Source organism: Siniperca chuatsi, linkage group LG10 (genome assembly GCF_020085105.1).
Source record: "Siniperca chuatsi isolate FFG_IHB_CAS linkage group LG10, ASM2008510v1, whole genome shotgun sequence".
Lineage (NCBI taxonomy): Eukaryota > Metazoa > Chordata > Actinopteri > Centrarchiformes > Sinipercidae > Siniperca > Siniperca chuatsi.
In genome coordinates this window covers 18668334-18692871 of record NC_058051.1, presented here as the reverse complement: position 1 = coordinate 18692871, position 24538 = coordinate 18668334, and the positions used below count along the sequence as shown (strand labels likewise).

Below are 24538 nucleotides of genomic sequence, written 5' to 3'. Positions count from 1 at the left end.
ACAATGGTAATGGCTCTATCATATACCCTCTACATTGATCTTTTATAGTGTGAGAGACTGCCAACCTAGAACTTAGAACATAAAATGTATGTGGTGTACAACGTAATAAGCTGAACACATGTCAGCAGTAGTTGTTATAAAAGGCACTAAAATCCATTGCAGTTGCTACAAATTATACAACAACACTAAGTTTTAGGCCGATTTATCTCCGATCCACCCCTCCTGACAAATCTGGTCTGGGACCATGGTCAGTACCAATGTTTGGTCAAGTTTATCTGGTAATGTGAGGGGTTTACAGATCCAGTCTTAAACCTTCCGAACTGCTTGCAGACTCATCGGGGCTGCCGCGATTATATCAAACATGTTTGATATTTAGGATTTAAATTTGGATTATTACGTTAGTACTTTCCAAGCAGGACCACAACAGCCAATGAGAGAGACAAGTCTACAAGGAGACAGAAGTGTTACAAGTGTCCCGGAGCAGCTGATGGTGTTGCCAAGCAATGGTAAACATTGTAGCCCTTGAGGCTGACGTTAGCTAGCACGCTGCTATTGACAGATTAAAATCTCCACCTCCAGTTCTCGCTGAAGAATAGACAACCCAACCGCTTCTCCCCAACCATTTTCTCATCCAGACTCGTGCCTTCTGCTTTTGTTTTTTCTCACTGCAAAGCATTACTACAGCAAGTTGTTGCACCATGTCAATCTCCATTTTGTTTACATCTGCTTCCCCATGAGATCACATCAGGTGGTGTACTGGTCCCTCTGGCACGATAATCTTAATAATATCCTGTAGTGTGTGATGCGCCACTGTTTTCAAATCTTGTAGTGTGTCCATGAAAGAAGAAAATCTGTGAAGCTTCTCCTTATGTGCATGATGCAACCGGATTTCACAGTCGGTTAGGATTTTAAAACTCTAGTGTGAGCCCAGCATAAGAGTCTACAGCCATGCTGGCTGATCTATGAGGCAGTACTTTACGTGGGCACAGCAGCGCTATGAACTAAATGCTAACGTCAGCATGCTAACATGCTCACAGTAACAATATTCACATGCTGATGTTTAGCAGGTGTAATGTTATGTGTTATGTTACATTTACACCTTTTTAGTTTACCCTGTTAGCATGCTAACATTTGTTAATTAGCACTAAACACAAAGTAGAGCTGTGGCTGATGGGAATGTCGGTAGTTGCAGGTATTTCATCATTAACAAAAGTATTGACAAATTGTGAACCTCATGGTGGCGCTAGAGGAAAAGTCAGGGGATCACCAATGTCATTAGGATTCGTCCTCTGGGAACCATAAATGTTTGTACAAAATTCCATGCCAATCCACTAGTTGTTGAGATTTTTCAGTATGGACCAACATTGCCATCCATAGAGCCATGTAGCTAGCATGGAAAAATAGAGGCAGAAAGGAAAGGCTGTTTTAGTTACCAACCAGTTGGGACATGAAATCAAATAATTTCCACAGGCACAATATGTAATTCAAAACATACTCCACTGGTTTTAAGCACACAAGCTTAAATGCTAAGCAACACTTAATCCTGTGGGCTAATTAAAGACAGAGATGGTACACAGATTGCATCTCCTAAATGCTCTAGAATATCATTTGCAAACCTATCATTATACTTGGCACTTACACCTTGATATGCCGTAGTAATAACGCTCTCAAGGATCAAGGCATCCAGGTGGAATATTATTATGAAGGCAGTGATAAGTCGTTTGAGTCATGCTGTTATGAAATAGAGAAAACCTATCCGTTGGATGTATAGGTGCTTGAGCAAATCGCTGACCTCACTGCAGGCAAGCCAGGGAGGCATTCAAGCGCCTGAGGGAGTCGTTTAGTACTGGTTAATGACGACAGCACCGTCACGCTACACTGGTCAGTTGGTGGGTACTTTTGGAGGTGTGGGTGTCTGGTACAGAGGGGTGTTTGGGACACTGCACCACACTGCGGCTCAGTGGAGAACACCCAGGAAGGTGGGACAGATCAAGGGCAGGCCTAAACTGACAGGAAGTATGGTGGATGCACACGCAGACACTCACTCTCTCTCTCTCTCTCTCACACACACACACACACACATACACACACAGACAGAGGTGGATTCTTGCACATGCATACACAAGCAGACAGACAGACACACACCTTCCTTCCAGCCAGCACCTCATCTGGGTGATGGCTATTTCAGGAAAGAACACAGCATTAGGACACACATCGCCTCCAGCTCTCCCCCTTTTCTACTCTCCTGCCTCCCCTACTCCCTCCTTCCCTCTGGCCTTCCTCATCCCCACTCCTCTCGTCTCTTTTTTCTGCATCAAAACTATACATCTCATTGGTTCCAACCCGTTTTCAATGTAGATAATTTTCACAACTATCCAACCCTCTTTCCGTCCTCTCTGTGTGTCCCTGCACAAATGGCTGTGTTACACTGGAATCTTGCTTGGCAGACAAGGTTACAGTTAAGACTGGGCAGCGGTCAGACCACGGTCGAACTGCAGGACTTTGAACAGATTTAACCTGCAACCAGACAGCATGTGCCGAGATGGATGGCAGTAATCACAGAGAGGGTGAGAGAGAGAGATTGGAGTGGAGGCAGAGGAGAAGAAATGAGGGGAAAGTTGAAGAAATAAGCAAAGGGTGTGAAAAAAGCCTTGCTAGGAGAGGTGTGAACAAGAGTGATGAGAGAGTGGAATGGACTCTCAAAATATGTGTCAGTGTGTGCATGTCAGCCAGCTGCAAACTAACACACTACTATCTATCTCAGGAGAACAAAAAGTGTCAGGCTTGCCCTCAATCTATGATTACCAGCCCAGCTCTGTGTGTGTGCCAGCTGATGCTGTTACCCAGTTTGGCTCATGGACACACCACAACATGATTCTTTAAAGGTCTAAATGCTGGGCTATTTACTCAAAGGAAGATTGGATCTTTAAATCTTCCACAGTTTAAACATGAGTTTACATAATCCATTTATAAATTTGTGCCTTTGTGTGTTTTGTTATTGCTATATTTACAAGGATAAAATCTCCTTACAAGGACAGACCAACAAAGAAAAGCATGCAAAGAGGGAAAGTTGCTGATATTCACTTCTTTGACAGGCTATTTTAGGATTTAGGCTCAGGTTTGTGGATATGATTGAAGGAAAGGTAACATTTAGATTGTGGAGTTAAAGGGATACTTTGGTTTGGGAGAATTTGATATTTTACATAATTATAAGAGTTTTTCCTAGGAATCAGAACAGCAAGCTTAGTTCAGCTGAGGTCATGGAAGTCTATGGGACCAATAAAGAGCTCAATGTTGTAGCTTTAAAGCATTTGAAAATAGATTTCAAATCTTGTTTTTTCTCCATATCATTAAATATTCATGACTCAAATACTCAAAAACTCAGATAATCTGTTTCTATAGGAATCGCTGAGCATGGCTGATCAGATTTGATTGACAGTGACCAAACAACCCACCAACCATTTGAATCAGGTTTTGATTTGATTTCGAAATTCTGATTGGTGCACGGGTGTACATGACATCTTTTTCCAACCTAACCCCACCCACTTCAAACCAGTGAGATGGGCACAGACAAGAACAGAAATCTCCATTGTGAAATAATCAAAATTATTTTAACTTTGGCAGAAATCTTTGTGTTCATGTAAAAGGCCATTGCTTATAGTGAGAAGCTGATTGAGAAAATATATGTTTTAGAGCATTTAACAATTTTCTGAGCAATGTTTTTACAACAATATAAAACATCCGGTACCGCTTTCTGATAATTTATAAAGGGTTAATAAGTTGTAACTATTAGCTTTATTAATGGTTAATAAATCATTTAGTAATGGTTTATAGATCAGGTACAAGCCATTAATGAGAACATGTTTTGGGTTGCAAGTTGGTGTAAAATTCCTTTGGCTTTTGTTTATCCTTTATATTTGGTAACAATGTAGTGCAAAAGCAAATGTTTGTAATCTATTAATAAATACTTGTGTGTCTCACAAGTTTCTAGCTATACATGTTAGTAAGTTGTTAATAAATAGATTTTGTCCCAGATTCATCACAGGTTTTTTCAATAATGTAAGCACATTGTAGCATATTAGAACTTCTTCCTGATAAATTAAAGAGCTAAAAAGACAAAACCTCCTGCTAGCGGATAAACACCTACCATAGGAATTTTTTACAACCTGGCAACCTAAAAGTTGTTCTTATGAATGGCTTATAGCTGATCTATAGAGCATTAGTTGATGATTTACTAACCATTTATAAACCCATTAGTTATAACTTACAAACCCTTTATTAAAGTATGCCTTATTAGAAGGTAGTACCGAAAATCCTTATATTAAAATCCTGACTCTGTAAACAGTAAATTGATCTTTTATAAAACCTCATCTTTTTTTAAAAAATGAAGCAGCAACTTTATATGTATTCAAATTACAAAATGCTGTTAACGTAGATCAGCCAGTCTGGAGAAGTTTAATGGTGAATTTCCTTACTTTGGGGAGGAGCTGCCTCTTGATCGCACTCAAACCTGGAAATTGAACTAGGATTGGCTAACCTAGCAGATGTCTACTTTACGCTGCGCACAGAGACAGTGTAAGGAAGATATCGGTATTTCCTGACTCTGGGTGAGAGGGAAAAAATCCTCCAAAACTGATTTATTTATGCAGTGCAAAATGGAAAATGGGAAGGTCAGGGTTTAGGTATGCATGTCAAGGGAGAAGGTCCATTAAAGTATGGTGATACTCACTGAATATGTATCACACACCTCCAGTTAATGTGAATGTAAGTCAATGTGCATTATACACACATCATCATTAGTTTCAGGGAAGGCCTGAACCCTGTGGAGTCCTCTCCTCTGGGGGAGAGAGACGTCAGAGCTCCCCTCTGGGCTGGAGGTCTGGAGGTCCAACCCTCTGGGGCCCAGTTGAAGGGAAATGAAACTGTGTTCACCTGTACCTTCTGCGCCCGTCGCTTGTCTGCTCTCTGGTTCTGGTGATAGATGCGGCTAAAGTTGGACACGATGACTGGGACAGGCAGGGCAATTACCAGCACCCCACTCAGAGAGCAGATTGAGCCAAAGATCTTCCCCGCAATCGTCTTAGGAACCATGTCTCCGTACCTGCAAGAGGTGACAGGGAGAAAGAGAGAACAAATTTAGTGAAACGTCTTATTATGCATTTAATAAAATCTGTCTGTGGTAGCTCAACCTTCTAGTCACACACAGCTGACTGGAGGTCATTCACATCACAAAGGCGGAGACACACACACACACACACACACACACACACACACACACGCACACGCACACACCCATGTTTGTTTCACTATCCCTCTGGGGGACAGTTGTTGATATAAAGCTTTCCCTAGCCCCCTACCCTAACCTTAACCCTTACCCTAACCCTAACACCAAGTCATAACCCTTAAAAAGCAGTCTCTACATTCAGGTTAAAGTCCCCACCGGGATATAAGAACATGAAACACACACACACACACACACCAACCAGTTGCTGTCCATTCATTTGTCTTGTACAAGGCTTTCATCTTTCTTTTGAGGCTTCTCCATGCTGCATGTGTCCATCCCCACCAGAATAAAGCCTGACCTGCTGACTCCTGCCAAACCTCCTCTGTCACTGAATGGCACAGTAAAGTCCACTGACTCATTCCCTGAGAGCAGATACTATTAACCTTTTGAGAGGAGAAAGAGTAGGACACAGTGAATGCCAGGGACATTTCCCAAAAGTCATTTAGCCCAATTCAATCTGAAATATTTGCAAGTCAAAAGCAATCTCATCAAGAGTTCAAAGACAGACAACACAATTACAATAACTATATTAAATCCCCCCGTTTTTTTTCCCAAGGAAGAAACAACATCGCGGGAATCAACAGTGGAAGGAAAGGAAGACGAAGGAGAAGAAATTTAAAAAGTAAAAGAGCACGACTTAAGTTGGAAAAGCAACCTTTATTTCTAATGGTGTTCATTTCTTATTCATGAGTAAAAAGTGGAGGTAATTTGTTCTTGTTTTCCAGCTAAACAAGAAATTCTACTGAATTTATTAGAACAGACTCCAAGTCAGACTACAAATAAACCTGAAACAGAAAGCCTTTAAGCATCCAGCATTATATATAAATTAAGACTGACTGTGGAAAGATTTCTATGTCAGTAAGGTAGCATTTTGAACACAAATCTTATGTCCTTCATAGTGAGTTGCGTAAACCTGTAATTCACAGTTAAAATAATCTAACCCCAAGAATTACCTCCTCAGAATTGCAAACAATAACTTCTCCTTTGTATTCATCAGATTAATTTCATTGCAGCCAGCGGACTCAGTCTGTAAGTATCATGGTGTAGCTTGTTTTTTTTAGCTGTAAATGATTATAGCCAATCCAAGTTTTACATGTTGATGTGTGCATATTACATATTCTCTTGGGTAAACAGACAAATGAGATAATGATTCATGGACACACTCATCTGTGAACATATCTTTTGCAAATTTGCAGTTTGGTTGGCGCTGAGAGGTTGGAAAGAAAAGTCGCAGCAGAAGTAAAGCCAGAAAGACTAATAAAATTGTGCAAGGGAATATGTTTCTTCTCCGTCTTGTCACACTCACTCCTGTAGAAAGCAATGTGACATGAAAATTAAGAGACATAGTTGTGTCAGTGAGCTGTAGTGTGAATAAACCACAGATAGGTGGAATTACAGAGAGGTTAAGCTACCCTCATGCACTAATGGAATCAAACACATACACTATACACTAAACACACACTTAAATACTGTGTAGTTTTGCATATACATGTATCAAGGGTATAAAGTACATTTACTCAAATACTGTACAGTACTTACAGTGAGTACAAGTAAGTACTTGTACTTTACTTATTTAATTTTATGCTACTTTATACTTTTAGTGCACTACATTTCAGAGGGGAATATTGTACTTTTTACTCCACTACATTTATTTGGCAGCTATAGTTTCTTTACAAATGAAAATTTGAAAAACCTATAATGAGTATAAAAAAGACACTGCATTGTTATACATTAAATTAAATCAGCCAACAGTATATACAATGGGTAAAATTAACTCAACCACAGGCAGCTAAAACATTAAAATGCTGCATACATGTTAACGCATCAGTGTTCATAATCCATTAGTAAAAATATATAATAATGTAACCTTGACAGAGCCCATTTTTCCTGCATTTTGAGTACTTTTAATAAAATATTTTAAATACAGGACTTTTAAACTTGTAACAAAGTATTTTACACTGTGGTATTGCTACTTTTATTTGAGTAAAATACTTTTTCCACCACTGACATACAGTCAGATGACAGTTTATTAGGTACACCTAGCTTAAACTAATTCAGTCTAATACAACAGTCCTGCAATAAATCCTAACTTCCTGAAGGTTATAATGTTCAGTTTCTGTTGAAACTATTTTAGAGAGGTGTTGATTCAACTTTATGGTCATGGTGCTGTTGAACTGTTTTAGGTTATAATGAGTTGTTTTTTAGTGTGCCTCATTGATATAAACATGAGGACAAAATATTAGAAACACTTCTCAGTATGATGCAATACAACCCAACAGCATCACAAACTACATCCTCCAAAATGAAATGACTTAACCTCTCTAAAACACTTTCAACAAAAACATTCTAACCTTCATGAAGGTAGGATTTATTGCAGGCATGTTTTATTAAACCGCATTAGTTTTAGCTAGGTGTACTTTTTAAACTGTTAACTGAGTGTAAGTACACTAACAATACAAAAAACACATGTACCATCCAATTTACCCATGGTTTTGTGTATTTTTTCTAAAAATTAATCTGTTCCACTGATCTCTCATCAACACTAGAAGGCTAGCTATTGCATGACAGATGGACACATTTTCACATGGATACTAACAGCACAAGAATAGACAGACAGAATAGCATTTGGCCCCCTGATGCATCTGTAATGTATATTATAGGCCCCTGTAGACTTGGCAGAGTGCAGATCAATAGTGTTGAGTTGTAAAAATCATATTCAAAAACAGAAATATTCATCAATGTCTACTGCCATGTTACTATGTGTCCTGTTTGAGCAGTATGCTTCACAACAACCTAACAAAATGAGGGCAAGACCGTTTGTGTAGTGATGACATTAAACAGCAAGAAGAACCCTATCAATATTTTTGTCTTACAGATATTCAGAAACATGTTTCTAAATAGCACTCATCAAATTCATTCACTTTGACAGATTACAGAGTATAGTGCTGGTTATTTGAGGACTGGGCAAACAGTACCCGAGAGGCTCTCCATAAATGAACAATAATCTGCTTAAGAAGTTGTGCTCATGATAGTCGTTTTATAATCTAATGAAGCACTTCTGTCACAGTCTGTTGGAGATAGTAAAAACACAGGATGGTAACACACAGACACACATACCACAAACACACAGAAAATACCCCATTCAGTTCATTTTGGGGAAGGAGATGAAACAAGAGATGAAACCTCATACTCATTAGTCACAGATTTCGGCAAAAACAAGCTCAATATGAAGCATTTAAGTGGAGGGTGGTTTTCGCATCAACAAAGCAAAGCACTGCCCACACACAGTGAACCGCTGGTCCACAGCCATAACTGAGTATACTTACAGAGAACATTCATCGTCCCTTCCAAGAACTTTAATGGCCTTTTACCCAAATTAGGCAATAACAATCCCATCAGTGGTACAGAGGCCTTATCACTACAATACATTTCATCCCCTCCCCTCTTCAGAAGATGTTTCCATTAGGAGGAGTGGAAAGCTAATCATATTCATCTGCAAGCCTTCTTTAATGGGATCCTATCAGATTGCCTGATAGAGGCCCTTCTCTCCTAATACTACAGTCAATTTGCCGCTCCCATTTAGTCAAGCTGGCCTGTCTCTGATGATACCATCACTGAGCCATTATACATGGCACAGAGATAAAGCTGGGCTTGCACACATTAAAGAAAGAGAAAGCTGTAATACGTGGTGTGAGGGTGTGCATGTGCATGTGATAAGCGTGGTTAAATGTAATTTCTTCCCCTCCTGCCTGGATGAATGCTGGGGCCATTTCTGACTCTACAAGACTTCATTGAAGTTGAGGATGGAGGTGGAGGTAAATGTCTCAGAAAGGAAGAAGATGGATAAGCAGCAAAAGGAAGTATACTGGAGGGAGAGATATTTTATCAGCAGATGCAGTGCACCCAGGAGGATTCTCCTCTCCATCAGAGCCTCTTGCTCCCTCTCATATCACGTTCACACACGACTATGAGTTTGCTGTATATTATTTGTGTGTCTTCACATACAAATAAATACAGGGTGCATGCACAGATCCCACATGCACGCACGCACACACACACACACACACACACACACACACACACACACACACACCAGGTTGGCAGGTCAGTCCTCGGTCAAGGTTGTCACATCCCATCGTAGGAGGGCTGGGTGTCTGCGGGTTATATTAATAAAAATCTATGAAGGATAGATGGGGGTTATTGAGTGGGACTGAGTGCTCTTGTGAAGGTATGTGTGATGGATGGGCTTATCAGAGATGGTCTGAGGGCTGACAGACACACAGATTTGTGATGATGGCAGGTCATGTCATGTCAGTTCAGGTGAGGAAAGCACAGCTCATCCCCTTAAATACCTGCTGATGAACTCAGCCAGCATACAAGTATATACAAAACAACAAGTATGGAGGCGGCCATAGTCAAGAGACATTGCATATACAAATGACATAAATATATGCTTTGTAAATTATATGATTCTTATAGTCATTTTATTGTACGGGTATACTAAAAACCATCTGCACAATAAGCTTGATATTAACTGATCTGAGTCATAAAGTACATATTTATTCCTGGAATTTGTTTAGACTTTGTGGATCATAAACCACTTTTATGTATGTGCTGCAAGACCATAATGCCACTTTTATTGATATGTTCGGGATAAGGGATGGAGAGCGAGATAAGGAGGGAGAGAGAGGCAGGACAGAGACATATGAAGTGTTAAGGGTTGGGTTTCGATTTACAGACCAAATCCCAAGTGATTTCTCTGCAATTTTTTTTCAGTTCCCTTCAGACATAGCCTAAGTGATTCTGTTTGGACCACAAGGCCTTGCGGTGGATTGACCCCCTGGAGGACTTAAATCACCTACAAGAGGCGGCAGTGCATTCAGTGTTAGTGAGTGGGTTTGTGTGTGTGTATACTGTATGTGTGACATGCATGTTTAGTTTGCGTGTGTGCCTGTGCGTGTAAGTCAGTGGGGTAAGCAGACATTTAGACATGGGACAGGAAATTATTTTAAAAAATAATGTACATGTTGAGTAAGTGGTTCCTTTTAGATAGATTAAACATAAAAGAAATATAAATATCGAAACATCATTAAAATATTAAGGAAAATGAAAATCATGAAAAATATAACTACAAATGTATGACTATATAGGTTAAGCAAAAGCAGAGACAGTGGAGATTGATGTGGACCACTGTCCTCAAATAAAAATGAACATTTTCTAAAAACATTATCTATAACTAATATTGAGAGAATATGAAGTGGGGCTGATTGGGTTTGAATAAGTTGCCATTGTAGCACAGTGTGGTTGCACTACTTTGTAGAAAGAAAGCAACACACACTTGAGTTGTATGATATGCATCAAAACACACAACCGCTAACCCTGCGATTAATGAACAACTGTCCTACCTACTGAACCACAGCTGCCCCTGTTGTCAAACGCTGACATGATTCGCTCCGCAGATCAACACATCCAGTGAGCGCTATGTGCGTCAAATAATGTGACGCTACGTGACACAGCCAATGTGTGTTGCACTGAAGCTGTTACAGGGCAAGGAAAGTGTGCACCCAACAGCTTAGTATTTTTTCCACTGGCATACTTTATTTGTTTCTTTTGGCATGTATTCATAACTTGAGGAATAAGAATCATTATCAACTGAGATTTCATCAAGTAACTTGTAACTTCATTCTGCCAGCAAAGCTAAAAAATAGGAATTAAAAACCCTGTTATATTTATATATAACAGTATACTGTACGGTTATATTCGGGGATTGCTTGTTTATTTTAAATCCATTCTAAATAGGGCATTTTTGTTGATAATTTTAATTGTGGATGAAATTGCTGAGGAAGCTGGGACCCTTCAGCACCACAGACAGCTACTATAGCTTCTGTCTATCGTGCCTGCTCTCACACACTCTCCTCACACTGCTGAAAACTGTCTGCACCACAGTCTTCAACTCCATGTAGATTACTATGTTAGCAGCCAACATGTCTTTTAGGGAGCTTTGTAGGCTACAGGCAAGTGTTTTGTTAAAAAAGGGGGTGGTCACAACTCATATATGCTATATGTGTGGCCCATCAGGATGCCTCACAAACACACTATTTTCTGCCCAACTGAGAGCAGTTTTAGTTCTTTCACAAGATTCTTTTTCTCTGTGCTTTTCTCACTGATTTGAAGTGGGCGGGACTCTGTTGGAAAAAGGTGATGTCACGTACTGCCCAGCACCTAAAGATGTGTTTTTGTTTTTACTTTGATGTTGCATATTTAATGTTATAGAGAAATATGTAAGATTTGAAGTTTTCAGGATAATACCCAGCATGAGATTTTGCTAAAGTTGAAATATCAATATACAGGATATGGCAAAATCACATCAAATTGATAATTGCTGTAACTGTACATTACTACGTTACATCAGGTAGATGTGAAAAACAACTACAACAACTGGTTTTATTAGTTTTAATTTTAAAATTATTAATTCAATGCTAATTATATCATTATGATATGACTTCACCAAAAATTGATAAATGATGAATTACCATCCAGCTGTAGCAAAAGCAATATATCAATGCTGCTCCTGACAAAAATATGACATTCTATATGATCATAATGCAGTCCTACTCCCACTAAAACATAAAATGCTGCTGTATTGATTAAGAATATAGAAACTGTATAGTCATTTTAGCATATTCAGCAATTCATATTCACAGCTGAGCTCCACTATGAAAAATAAATAAAATGTGTTACAACAGTGGCCATAAATGACAATGCCTCATAAAAATATCCATAAATGGTAGTAGAGTTCCATTTTCATTGGGAAACCTGTCACAGGCCAATGAAGCTTAGCCATCCATCAACCATCCATCCATCTGTACTCTCATCTGACATTTCATGGCCAGTCACTCAGATGGAAGTAACTCTGATGACACATGGCTCTTCAGGGATGGGACAACCATCTATAATCACCCCCAGAAATGTCAACGCAGGAAAGCAAGAACTAAGGAGGTGGAGGACCAACAGGTGTGTGTGGGGGAGATAGAGAAGAAGATGAAGAAGCAAGAAAAAGATAACATAAGAGAACAGCTGAGAACGAAATGAGTCAACAGAAACAGATCGAGGTTCAGATAGTGTCAGTGCTAATATGCAGAGGGTCAGATATGTTTGGTTAAATATGCCTCAAACAATGTCTTAATATGGATTAAATCAGATACAATGGAGCTATAATAATCTCTGCTCTCCCGTAAGACAGCTCAACAGAGACATAACAGAGACTCTGAATCCTGATTTGTCGGGCTCAACTAAGACTTAACTCAGAAAACTGCTTGCTTAACAAGTGTGCTTATTAAGAAAGTCAAGAAGGTTCAAAAATAGTTCTTCTGTCTGAGGACGAGAATGTCTTATTTGGAGAGTGCTGCTTCATGATCCATAGTAGAAAAGGAAGATCCAAACTGTGCAGTTGCTACGAAATGCCACATCATCTTACATCAGTAAGAGTTATATTCCAGGAAAATAACTGATGAGTTTCTGAATAGATGGCATATAAAGAAATTAAAATCAAACTCAGTTGCATTTGGGGGATTCTTTGGAGTCTTGCTATTACCACTTAAAGTTTACAGTGAGAGTGTGCATTAGGATGAAGTGCAATGGCTTATTCACATTACTAATCATTATTACAACTGATTTTAGATTTTTGGCCACGCAAGATTTGCTGATTAGGAGCAATGTCATTAACTTCCAAACAAAATGCAGTTCAGATGGGAGGTGTGATTATGGGAAGCTGGAATCTTTGACGCAAACGAAGCTATTTGGTACAAAAAGTTCCACATTGCAAATCACTGCACACAATACCTTGCCTTGAACCAATCTAAAAGCACATTCAGAAGTCAAGGCTAAAGAAATAAACAGAGTAAAAATCATGAATGTGGTTTTTCACAGCAAGAACATCATAAGGTACAGTATACACCCCTGTGTGAATAACTGCTCTTTGAATGGCATGTTAATTGCAGCAATGACCTTGTTTTGAACAACTATACAATAAAAACCTGGGTATTGTGAAAGGTGGGAGCAATGCCAACAGCTGAAATTTAAAACTTGATCTGTGAAAATGGCTACTCTTATAGCTCCTCCAATGCACATACTGTCATTCACCTCCGTGCAATGTTAAATGCCTCTTATCATCCATAGTAGGAAATGGCTAAAGTAACCTATTGTGTTCACTGTACTGTAGGTGGGTCATCAGAGCCTGGGAGATATTGTAAGGCTGGAATGAACCATTGTATTGCTGTAATATTAAGGACGTACCTCTGTCTGCATTGACTATGTGAATGCAACTGTATTATAAAAGAGCTGTGGCAGCATTTCAGCTCTAATTCCAATCTCTCACATGACTTCATATGTGGGAGATTATAACATTGCAATATCTGCATAGCTATTTATGAACCAGCTAAATGCGTAGGTTGCACCTTTTTACATTAGAAAGGTGATTTTGTTTTTAAGTATGCTATTAGCATTTGCTGCTAGAGCACTGCAGTGTTTCCTTTTATAGAGAATATAACAAATAACCATCTGTGCCTGACAGTAATAGGATTATTGCAACAAAATGTCACATAGAATAAATAGAATCACTTCATTACTATCTGGTCATTTTAGCTAGATTGTCTTTCTGCATCACAATAATCAATCTACAAAAATCTCTTCACATACATGCTACATTGTAACAGTCAGTATTTCTTTTTCAATAACACACAAAAGCAACCACAACTGCAAGACGATTGCAAAATCCAGTTTCTTAGCCTTCCAGGGTGCAGTGAGAGGCAGGCATATAGGCTATTTCCTCATTTACATTTATCAAGTGATGAGAGGGGAACGGGAGAAAGAAACACACAGATAAGTTGATAAAGTGAAGGGCATTACTCTCACACTGCACTGCACACAGAGGAAAGGTCATTACCATCAGTCACTTCACAACCCATCTTACAGTGAATCACACTGAGGGATTGCACCATTTCTCTGTAACACACATACAGTTTATTACACTATGACTCGGAAGTGGACTAACTTTGCAGAGTTTCACACTGACTTTTCACTGCTTATTTATACTTTATATTTTGATTTACCACGATCAAAGAGAATCAACATAAGGACAGAGTGAGCAGAATTCATCACAATGCTGAAGCCAGTGCTTCATGTGCTTATAGCTAATGACATGGTGTTTTCCCCCCAAAACAAAAACACATAAAAAAGACCCGACTCAACTTTTGCATATTTTTAAGTTTGCCGTCCGAGTAGCTAATTTAACTTCTAATGTGTCTGATGGAGACAGTTTTTAGAAAATGACAATCTGTTCATATAAGGGATATTAGAGGTGCTATAATAAATATTTTATAACAAACCACAGAGAATTATCACCCCTCAGCACTACAGACCATTTCGCTGTCTTTCAGCTCATTGTTTTGGTTTTACGTCCCACAACCTTTCTGTTTTGGTTCACTCACCGGCTGCAGCAGCTGTTTTCAGTGAAAAAGCTTTGATAAATCCACTGCATGCTACCTGCCCAGCGACAACCAGCTGGCACTGGCAGGTTGTGAGTTGCTAACTTATAGCAACAGGCTGGTGAACATAGTGACCATTTAGCAGCTAAAGAGCCACATATTTTTCCTCAGCAGTTAGTGGAGACAAAAAACAGAGCTTCAAGAAGAGTGAAAATATGACTTACATTCATTGGGTGTTCAGAAACACAACTCCAAATGAATGCTAATGTCGTAAGGTATCTGCTGGATGCATAAATAGGCAACTGTTTGCTAACAACTTTACCATATCAATGTAAAGGGTGATAATAAACCAGTGTTGTGTTTACAGCTTGATTCTGCTGTGCTGTGTTAATGCAGGGTTATGGTTAAAAGATGAATATATTTCGGAGTTATTTACATTGATTAACAGGTCCCTAACACTCAACTGGTGGTTATCACTTCCTCGTCCCACTGGTGCTCCACCCAGGCACCACCCCATTGCTCAAATTTAGTTGTTCGTGCTCCAGCGACTAATGCCAGTGAGTGGAGAACCCAAATCCAAGCTTCTAAAAATCTCTTCAGAAACCTACATATGATGTTACAGATGCTATTTTCTAGAAGAGTCCCATTAAGCAGCATGAGCACACTTACTTGCCAGGATGTCAGTGAATAATAGCCAGGGACCCTGTTACAAGCTTTGCTCATTTGTGTGCGAGCATGTGTGTGTGAATGAGTGTGTGCCTGTGTATGCATACGCGCCTGTCTTTGTAATTAGCGATTACCAGACTTCTATCAACAGAATGCTTCAGTGAATCCACTTCCAAGAGTAACCAGGAAGTGCAAACACAATTACCAGAAGAGAGGGAGCATAACAACATTTAAATATGAATTACATCTGAGAGAGGACGAGTCCCCAAAGCTTGCACTACTGACTGCCTGCATACTGCCTAATTCACAGAAAATAGCAGTGCCATTAACACATCTGTACATCTGAAAGAGTTTCCCCTCTGGGATCAATAAAGTATTTCTGATCTGATCTGCCTGTGTACATATCTATGTGCATATGGTAATTTTGAATGCATGTGAGTGTGGTTATGTACACACTCCTTATAATAGCTATACCTCTACAAGTGCTGAAATACTTTCAAGTCTTGAAGGGCTCATATGTGTGGATGTATGAATAAAACCAGTAAAGGCTGTTGGTAAGTGAAATAGGAACCAATCTATCTCTGTGAGCTTGAGCAGTGTGTCTGTGTGGCAGAGGAGAGGAGGAGAGGTTGAGGAGCTGGGGCACAATAACCTTGATATGTGGTTCAATTAAGGTACTAATGAGAACTAACTGTGCTCTGTTTGAAACATGAATCTCTGGAGAAATGTTAATGCTGAGATAGATCTCATTTGTTGGATGCAAAACAACAACAAAATAATGTATAGGCATTTACCCGACACATCTTTCACTTAGGAATCAAACTTACAGAGTGTGCAAGGCAACTACAACCTGCACAACTCTTATACATTATATGTCTCCAGTAGTGTGTGACATTAGAGTCAGCAGTGTAAGGAGAGAAGTGGGGAGAGAACAAAAAGGAAGGAGACAGCAATTACAATGTCAGCCACAGAATTAAAGCCCAAGCAATATAATGGATGCTAGATTATGACAGCTATATCGAATTGCATCGATGTTGGCAGGTAGGTAAAATGAAATTACAGTATATAGATGTTTTACAGGCCATGTTAGTGGCTCCAAGGATGGAAATATCAGTCTGTTGGTTGGTCTGTCCACCACTTTGTTCCAGACAAATATCTGAACAACTATTAGATGGACTGCCATGGAATTTTTCATTCATGGTCCCCAGAGGATGAATCCTACTAACTTGGTGATCCCCTGACTTTTACTCTAGTGCCACCATGATCACGTTTGTGTGTTGTAGTGTGGGTAAAAATTTTAATTTGTCCTATACTTTGTCTTATGACCAAATACCTGCAAAACAAGACATATGAGGATGTCACCTTGGGCTTTGGGAAACATTTTTCGTTAGTTGCAGCCCTAAGCATGTTAACATGCTGATGTTAGCATTTAGCTCAAAGCGACTGCTCAAAGTACAGCCTCAGAGAGCTGCTAGCATAACTGTAGACTCTTAGTCTTGTTTCTATATTTCACCCTTATTTTTCTTGATGGTTACTATTTATATGAATTGAATTTCAAGTTTATTGTTCACCTATAAAACATCTTATCTCAGAACATACAGTATATTTGCATTCACAACTCTGAAATAACCAAATTTAAGGGATCCTCCCCAAAAAATGTTTGTTTATTATTTGTTTATTTAAAAATTATATTAATTACAAAACATTTCAAAAAGTGTCAGCTAATATATCTTTATTAGATTTCTCTGAAATATCTATATTGTTACTGGCTTAGGCTGCTCTCTGGACAGAGAGGTAACTCAAGCCACTGCATGACAAAAGGAAACAGGATTTTAAAAAATGGGATGGTACAATCTAATTATTTGCTTTACATTACAAACATATTCAATTCTACTGCATTCTAGTTTGACAAAATAATCTAGCTTTTTCCGAAGCTTTCAACTTTATTTTACTTCAAACTTCAGTGATAGCTGTGGCGTTTAATCTATCTCTACAAAGAGGTATACTATAAGTGCAGGACTCAGAAACAGACTTTTATATGAGACTGGCCGTCAGTGGGTCCATGTTATCTAAACATAGTATGTCTAAAACAGAATACAATAGCATTATAAAGTGTTATAATCATATTCTGTGCTTCTCTGATCTACCTATATCCTATCAGTTTTTTTGTTTGTTTTTATTTGTTTAACACATGTTCCCAGTTCCCTCCTGCCCTTCCATGTCCTCCCTGTGCTTGCCCCATGCTGGAACTGATGTTCAGAGATGAAAGGAAGCGAGGTGTGGAGAGATAAGGCTAGAGCTGAGAGAAGAGAGAAAAAGAAAGGTCAGAGGCTGGGAGTTCAGGTGTCATCTCTACTCTGCAGTGAGCCCATGGTCATAACAGCAAGGTGACCGGCTAGCTGGTCCCAGCACAGATTTCACACAGGGATTAAAGAAAAGAAGGAACAGACACAGAAGAGAAAAAAATAATACTTTAAAGGAAGGGGAAGAGAGAGAAATGCAAATGTGGAAAAAGAGACTGTAGCAAGGAGGAAACAAAAGGGAGGGGGGCACTGCTGTGGGATTCGAGGGTGACCCCGGCAGAGACAGACACCAAATGAGACACAGGGAGGAGAGATAAATTGATAGAAAAAGGGAGCGAGAATAGTAAAGCACATTTCAGGACATCAGATCTACTCTGCCTCCCATTCAGGTCACAGTGATTGCATTTGTTTAACGTGACCAGACCATTTCCTCCTGTCGTAGAGTCTGGACATGTGTGTTTGTGAAACAGAGAGAATGCACGCATGTTTGTGTGTAAGTGTGTGTGCCTGCAGTTCCCACATTTAGTTACTGTCCCTTTGTGTTGCTATTTTTCATTTTTTTTTGCACTGCATGTGACCGTAATACAATAAAATAAAACTCAACAGTGATACAATTATTTTTCTACAGATTTGTCTTCCCTGGTTCAGGTCTCCGCCAGCGACCTACTGCCAGATTTTTACAGCTCAATTCAATGTCAGCGCTTCAATAAGTAACCACATGTGCCAACAAACTCAACATAAGAAACCCTCTCAAAGGACCCGGTGGTGCAGCAGGTCTAGAATGATTGACTTGACTAAAGTATTGAACTACTGAACTTTTTCCCAAAAGGAGATGGAAATTAATTAAGCTCTGGTTCATCGTTCCTGCCTGCGCTCCCATGTGACTCCACAGGTGAAGCCATTTCCCATGCTACACATCCTGTAGCTGGTGGACTTCGCTGATTAAATTGTTGCCTATTCAATCAATTTAAACAGATCCATAAAAACTACCGTAAGTCTATAAGGGTGTGAGAGGAAGGGAAATAAACTACTTGTGCACATGAGGGCCTATGTGTGTTGCTTTTTTCCCCTGTCTATATGTCTCAGTAAAATCTTCTTTTAGATATTGTCAGGTGTTTTTCAACATTTTGGTGAGCCTCCCCCCAAAAAAACAGAAAACTTTCTCATCCGACCTCCATTTCAACACCAAAGCCAGCTCTTATTCTCAGTTCTTTGATGTTGCCTGTTGTCATGGGGACTTCAGGAGTGCTGCAATGCTGAGCAGCATACAGAGTGCCATGTCACTGCAGTTAAAAAGGTTACATTAACATCAGCAGCAGGTTACATTAGAGCAGGGCTACATTACCCATTAGTGGTAGCAAAACACATTTGTGGTAGCAGGGCCAGCACAATTAGCATTTAGCACTAATCTAACTTATCAGGGGTGAACATACAGACCATTTGGTTTAAGTGTTATTCATACTCAACTAGCTTCTGAGAGCTACAACTACAGAGGCATTTGTTCTTTTTGATGCTGTACAGCTTTAAACGACATACCACTGAGTTAACAATATAGTAAAAATATATTTCACATCACACAGCAGAGGAATATCCAACAAGGGCCGATCTCGCTCCATCAAGTGGAGAGCAGGAGTTGATACACACAATTTGCTGCTCATCTCGCCTTGAATCAAAGATGTCTCTGTCAGATTGTTTATCTGTGGCCAAGAATATTGGCTCGCTGCAGGCGGAGCTTATCACACACTGTTTTACACTGCCTGACTTATTGACTGCAAACACGGCAAACATGGCTCTTCTCATCAGTGTCCGGCACAACGGCAGCATCGACTGCTGATCTATGACCGAGTCTGATGGAGAGGCGGTCAATGCAGCTAACTAGAACTGGTTGCTGCCTCTAAATCCGCTTTAGGATGGTCAATGTGCTGTCCAGTCAAGGTGTCAGAGATAACAACACGTCATCTCAACTTGACATGTCTATCCATGAAATGTTAACAGGGTAAGACTGAAACTAGTGAATGCTGGATTAGACGGGCAGCACCTAAAATTCTGTTATACATACTAAATGCAAGAATCAAAAGAGCGTATAAGCAGCAATATTCCCCCAAAGCAACCGTGGCAGTAGTTGACAACAACAGTCAGCCTGTCAGCATGGGTCAGTGTTTGTGCATGAAGGTAGCTGTCTGGATGTGTGTTAGTGGAGAAAAGTAGGCTGCAGGAGAAACCAGGGCATCACTGAGACTCAGGAGAGGTGTCTCCAACCCAGCCTCCTGTCCTATTTCACAGCCTGGCGAGACTAGCATGTGTGTGTTTGTTGTGTGTGCATGATTCAACAGAGGGAGCACCCTGGGCAGTCAAGGGAAAACTTCAGGCACAGGAGGCCGAGAGATAACAGGTGAGCTCCAGGGAGCCTACCTGTGGGAGAGATGAGGCCCAGTGACAGACCTCTTTGCTGGGGTGGAATGGATGTGCATAAGCCCCCAGGGCATAGACCAAATGTCAGACAGTCTGTGCACACATACTGGAAAACTGCTCTGAGCTTTATTGGAATTTGTCACCTGTGTGTGTGTGTGTGTGCATTTGCTCGTATGTGTGTATGCTCCAACTGGGCAGATGACTCAAAACAGGAAAGAGAGCCGAACAAGGCAGCACAGACAGGTGGGGGAAGTGTGGATGTAGGTGTTTTTGTTTGGCTGTGTGGGTGCAAGAACTAAGCTGTCGAGTGTCACTGTAAATATATGCTGTACAGTTTCACAAGTATGCACTATACAGCACATACTGTTCTCCCACACCAACACTCACGCGTAAACCCACCCACTCATAAAACACACATGCACCCACCCACCCATAAGTGATGTTTACTGTACTATGACAGACATTATTTATCTACCAGTCCCTACTCTCCACTCCTGTGGAGCCTTCCAACCCATCACGAATTCATCCCTGGCATTTCCCCCATCTAAATAAGGGCAGCCTTTGAACTGACATGCTAGCCCTTTAGTACTGGGCCAAGTTACATCCCAGCTCCTTCTGTAAGCCTATATGCTGGCAGCATTCATCCCTATCCATACTGCAACTCTACTCTTCAATGACTGGGCCTTGTTATCGAATCAGAATGGATATTTAGGTTAATGTGCATATTATGCACAGCTATTTGATCTTTGACCGTGCCAGTCTTGCAGCGCTGTCAACGGCAGCACGTAGTCAGGTGAGTGTGGGTGCAGTGTGGGTCATGTATCCTGACATGTAATGAGGACTGGGTTTGTGTTACAGCAACTGTAGATACAGCACACTGTAGTCTTAACTAACGTAAAGTCAGAGCAGGAACTATAACATCTGTTGAGGAGTCATTCTACTTGGAAATACATTTTAAAAAGTACTAGAACTCACCAGATCATTTGGAAAAAGTTATTTAAAAACGTAACATGAAAACACTTTAAGAGCTGCTGATCTATTGCCTGTCAAAACAGTGATCCGACCATCAGGTGAGGTCTTCTGATGTAGTGTGGCACAGAGAAGGTGTTTGAGATGACCTACTCTTACATTTCACGTAATGATTCTGTCTGATTGTGTCTTGACTGATCTGGGAGAGAGAGAGAGAGAGAGAGAGAGAGAGAGAGAGAGAGAGAGAGAGAGAGAGAGAGAGAGAGAGAGAGAAGCAGGTGGGTGGAAGTGCAAAAAAGAGGGCAGGCTACAGGGAGACACTATTAAATTTTAATTTCAGAGAGGTCAGTTTTTCCTCAAGGTCAAAAATAAAAATAACCTTCAAAGGAAGAGTGGCTGGGGAAAAGAGTGACTCTCTGTAGGACTGCTGGGGATTAACCCATAGCACGGAAAAAGGTACGGAAACGTGGTAACGTGCACACACTTGTATGCATGCAAACATACATATGTGCATTACACACACACACACACACACACACACACTAACCAGAGCCTGGGGATGATTTAAAGCCTCTGTGTTGTGATGGGATCAGCTGAGAAAGATGGAAGATCGGGGAATCCTGGCATCACAAATCATTTCCATCACACATCAGTGCTAATGCCACTGATACTAATCCATCAGACAGCCATCTCTAAGGCTGCAGATAGCCAATCTCTCCCTTCCCCCTGACTTCCTTCCACATGTGTGCACACATGTACAAACCACATTCACAAATGCACAATCAATAACACAACATAACATTACACTGTGATGTCTTTCAGGCAAACCAGACTCAGAATAGGTATGGATGACTCTGAATCACAGTGTTCATAGCAATTCTATCTATGAGGTTTAAAAGAAGGAAAGAAAAGCCATAAACACTAATTACATGCATAAACATCAAACCTTTCATAAATATTAGAACACACTATCAGGGAAGAGACATTTGATTCTAAAAAAATTGACAAAAAAGTTTGTCAGTTTATTTTGAAATAAACAACATCTCCACAGTGGGCTTCAATAGATGACTTATTTAGTCGCTTGCTCTCTTGATCGCCTCTTAACTGGCTCTATGTCCACTTAAAGGGATTGCATTAACCTCTGCCACTCTCTGTGGGCAGATGAGCTGCTCCCTCACCCTCCCTTTAAGACGTGCTCTGTATTAAAGTCTTCCTTCTTTGGCTGGAATCCCTGTCTGGCTCCTGTCCAGACAAACATACTTAGAAAGCCAGACACAGTCCGGTGTGTTCTTGTACAGTATATCACTATATAGGATTTGACACTTCTCTGCGGCCAGGTTGCGGTTTTATGTTTTTTTTGAAGGCACTTTGCCATCTTGCACTTCTTAGAGGGATAGGATTGAAACTGTGATATATGACTGTGTGGACTGAGGGTGAAAAGCAAAGAAAAAGAGAGGGATGTTTATAAGTTACAGAAAGATGTATGTACAGAATCTGCTGTATTATTGGAAACAATAAAACAGTGCCAGTTCCTTGAAAATGCCGCTTACCTACAATGCATGTCCTCCCTTTAAAAGATTGGACTGACGTACATTTGCACATATGCTCTTACACCTGCAATAATTCTGCAGGCATAACAGATGTTGATAGAGACATGTGTACTCATACCAAGCTTCTTTTCATTTCCTCATCTATGTCTCTCTTGTATTCTCTCACGCGAGCTCAAGTCCTCCCAGAAGAATTTACATCTCTTAGCCCACCTGTATCTGAAGCGTGTGCAGATTGCCTGACACCCGGTGTGCCTGGTCCTCTCTACCGCTCGCTCTGCCATGCTCTCTGCCCTCTCCAGCTGGCTGTTCTAGCCTTCTGCTTCCCTCGTTGCCTTCTCCACACCTAAGCAGCTGGTGTGGCAGCCAATCTCTGCCCTCTTCCCAGCCCACTCTCCCCTTGACCGGCTTGGAATGAATACATCTCTTTCCTCTAAATATGGTGTGGTCTTTTCCTCCATCTCTTTACCTTCTATCCATCCATCCCAGCCACACAAATGTATGTTCTCCACAGAGAGGTCATTTAACTTTAGCAAAAGCAGCAGAAAAAGCTATGGAGGAGGCAATGAATGTGTGCTCATGGATCGAGCACCTTTATGAGGAGACAAGAGCATTGACAACAACAACAAACACGACTATGTCCCCGACCTTGGATACAGGCAAGACATCATGTCTGTTCCCCACATCCGCTCTTGCATCCTCCCAGACTAGGAAAGGGTCAGCCTCTTGCACAAATGAAACCTCACTAATATGGAGAGCAGAGAGGGAAAACAGCGTGTTATTTATAGTGCTGTTAATGGTTGCAGCAGTAGGCCTGGTCCCTCTGTGTTAGTACATGCACAGTGGCAGAGAAAGATGCACAAATAGAAAAATCCACACTCTTGAGAGTGTGTGTACATGTGGCAACGACACACACTTGCTGCTTACACATACATATTTGCAGATCCAGGCAGTCAAACGCACACGCACACACACACACACACACACACACACACACACACACACACACACACACACACACACACACAGTGCTACAGTACAGTTAGACTGTCACGGCCTGACATTCCTTCCACTGAGCTGTGTATGTTGAGGCCAATCGCCCTGTCAAAACATTTCAACACTGCTGGGGAAGGAATATACAACTCCAAGACCTGACTGTGCAAACATCTATCACATCCACACACACACAAAGACACACACACATAAAATACATCTTCAGCCACATACAAAAACTCAGATACACATCACTGCTGTCTGCCTCTGGAAACATGTCTGTCCAAAGACAAAAAACTATAAGAGGGGGGAAAACACACTAAATCTGCTGCTGCTGTACATTTGTGTCTCTATGATAAGAGAACAGAGAGCAGCAGAGAGCCATTGAATCACTGCATATAAATTTTACTGCGTTCTACTCTACACTCTCTGCTCTGTCGGTGCATACTGTTCAATGTTTGCCTGGCAGCCATCGCTAAAGGCCATCCTTGTGAACCTTAAGAGAAAAGTTCTGAAGAGACATTTGGTTAACCTTCGGGGACCGTGATCAAATAAATTATTTCTCAATATCCACTTACTGAAGTTCTGCTAACTAATTGGTGTAAACAGAGAGCAAAATATTCATTTAAAATCCTGTTTTTAGTGCACTCTCCTGAGCAAGCAAAAATAGTTGAAGACAGATTTACTTGAGAAATAGAAGGCAAAGCAGTCACACAACTATTATTTCCACTGATGAACTATCTCTAGGGAGAGTTTTCTGCTTAACATTTAGATGAAGATATTACTGTTACTGTCTACATGAAGAAAACGGTCAAAGAAGCTGAAATGCTGTAGCAGCCTATGTTTAACAAATCCCCCAATGTTTGTTATGATGTGCAG

At 40.4% G+C, this 24538-nt stretch overlaps 1 protein-coding gene across 5 annotated transcripts in view; it reads right to left on the bottom strand.

Annotated features, from left to right (window-relative positions):
- The window catches only part of kcnd3 (potassium voltage-gated channel, Shal-related subfamily, member 3), a 100909-nt gene that overhangs the window by 16734 nt on the left and 59637 nt on the right, over window positions 1-24538 (bottom strand). For 3 of the 5 annotated variants that reach the window (XM_044210938.1, XM_044210941.1, XM_044210939.1), the window contains exon 4: window positions 4933-5101. In XM_044210938.1, the coding sequence (XP_044066873.1) occupies window positions 4933-5101 (169 nt within the window). The remainder of the gene's footprint in view (window positions 1-4932; window positions 5102-24538) is intronic. The other 2 variants (XM_044210940.1, XM_044210942.1) reach the window with 1 other exon arrangement.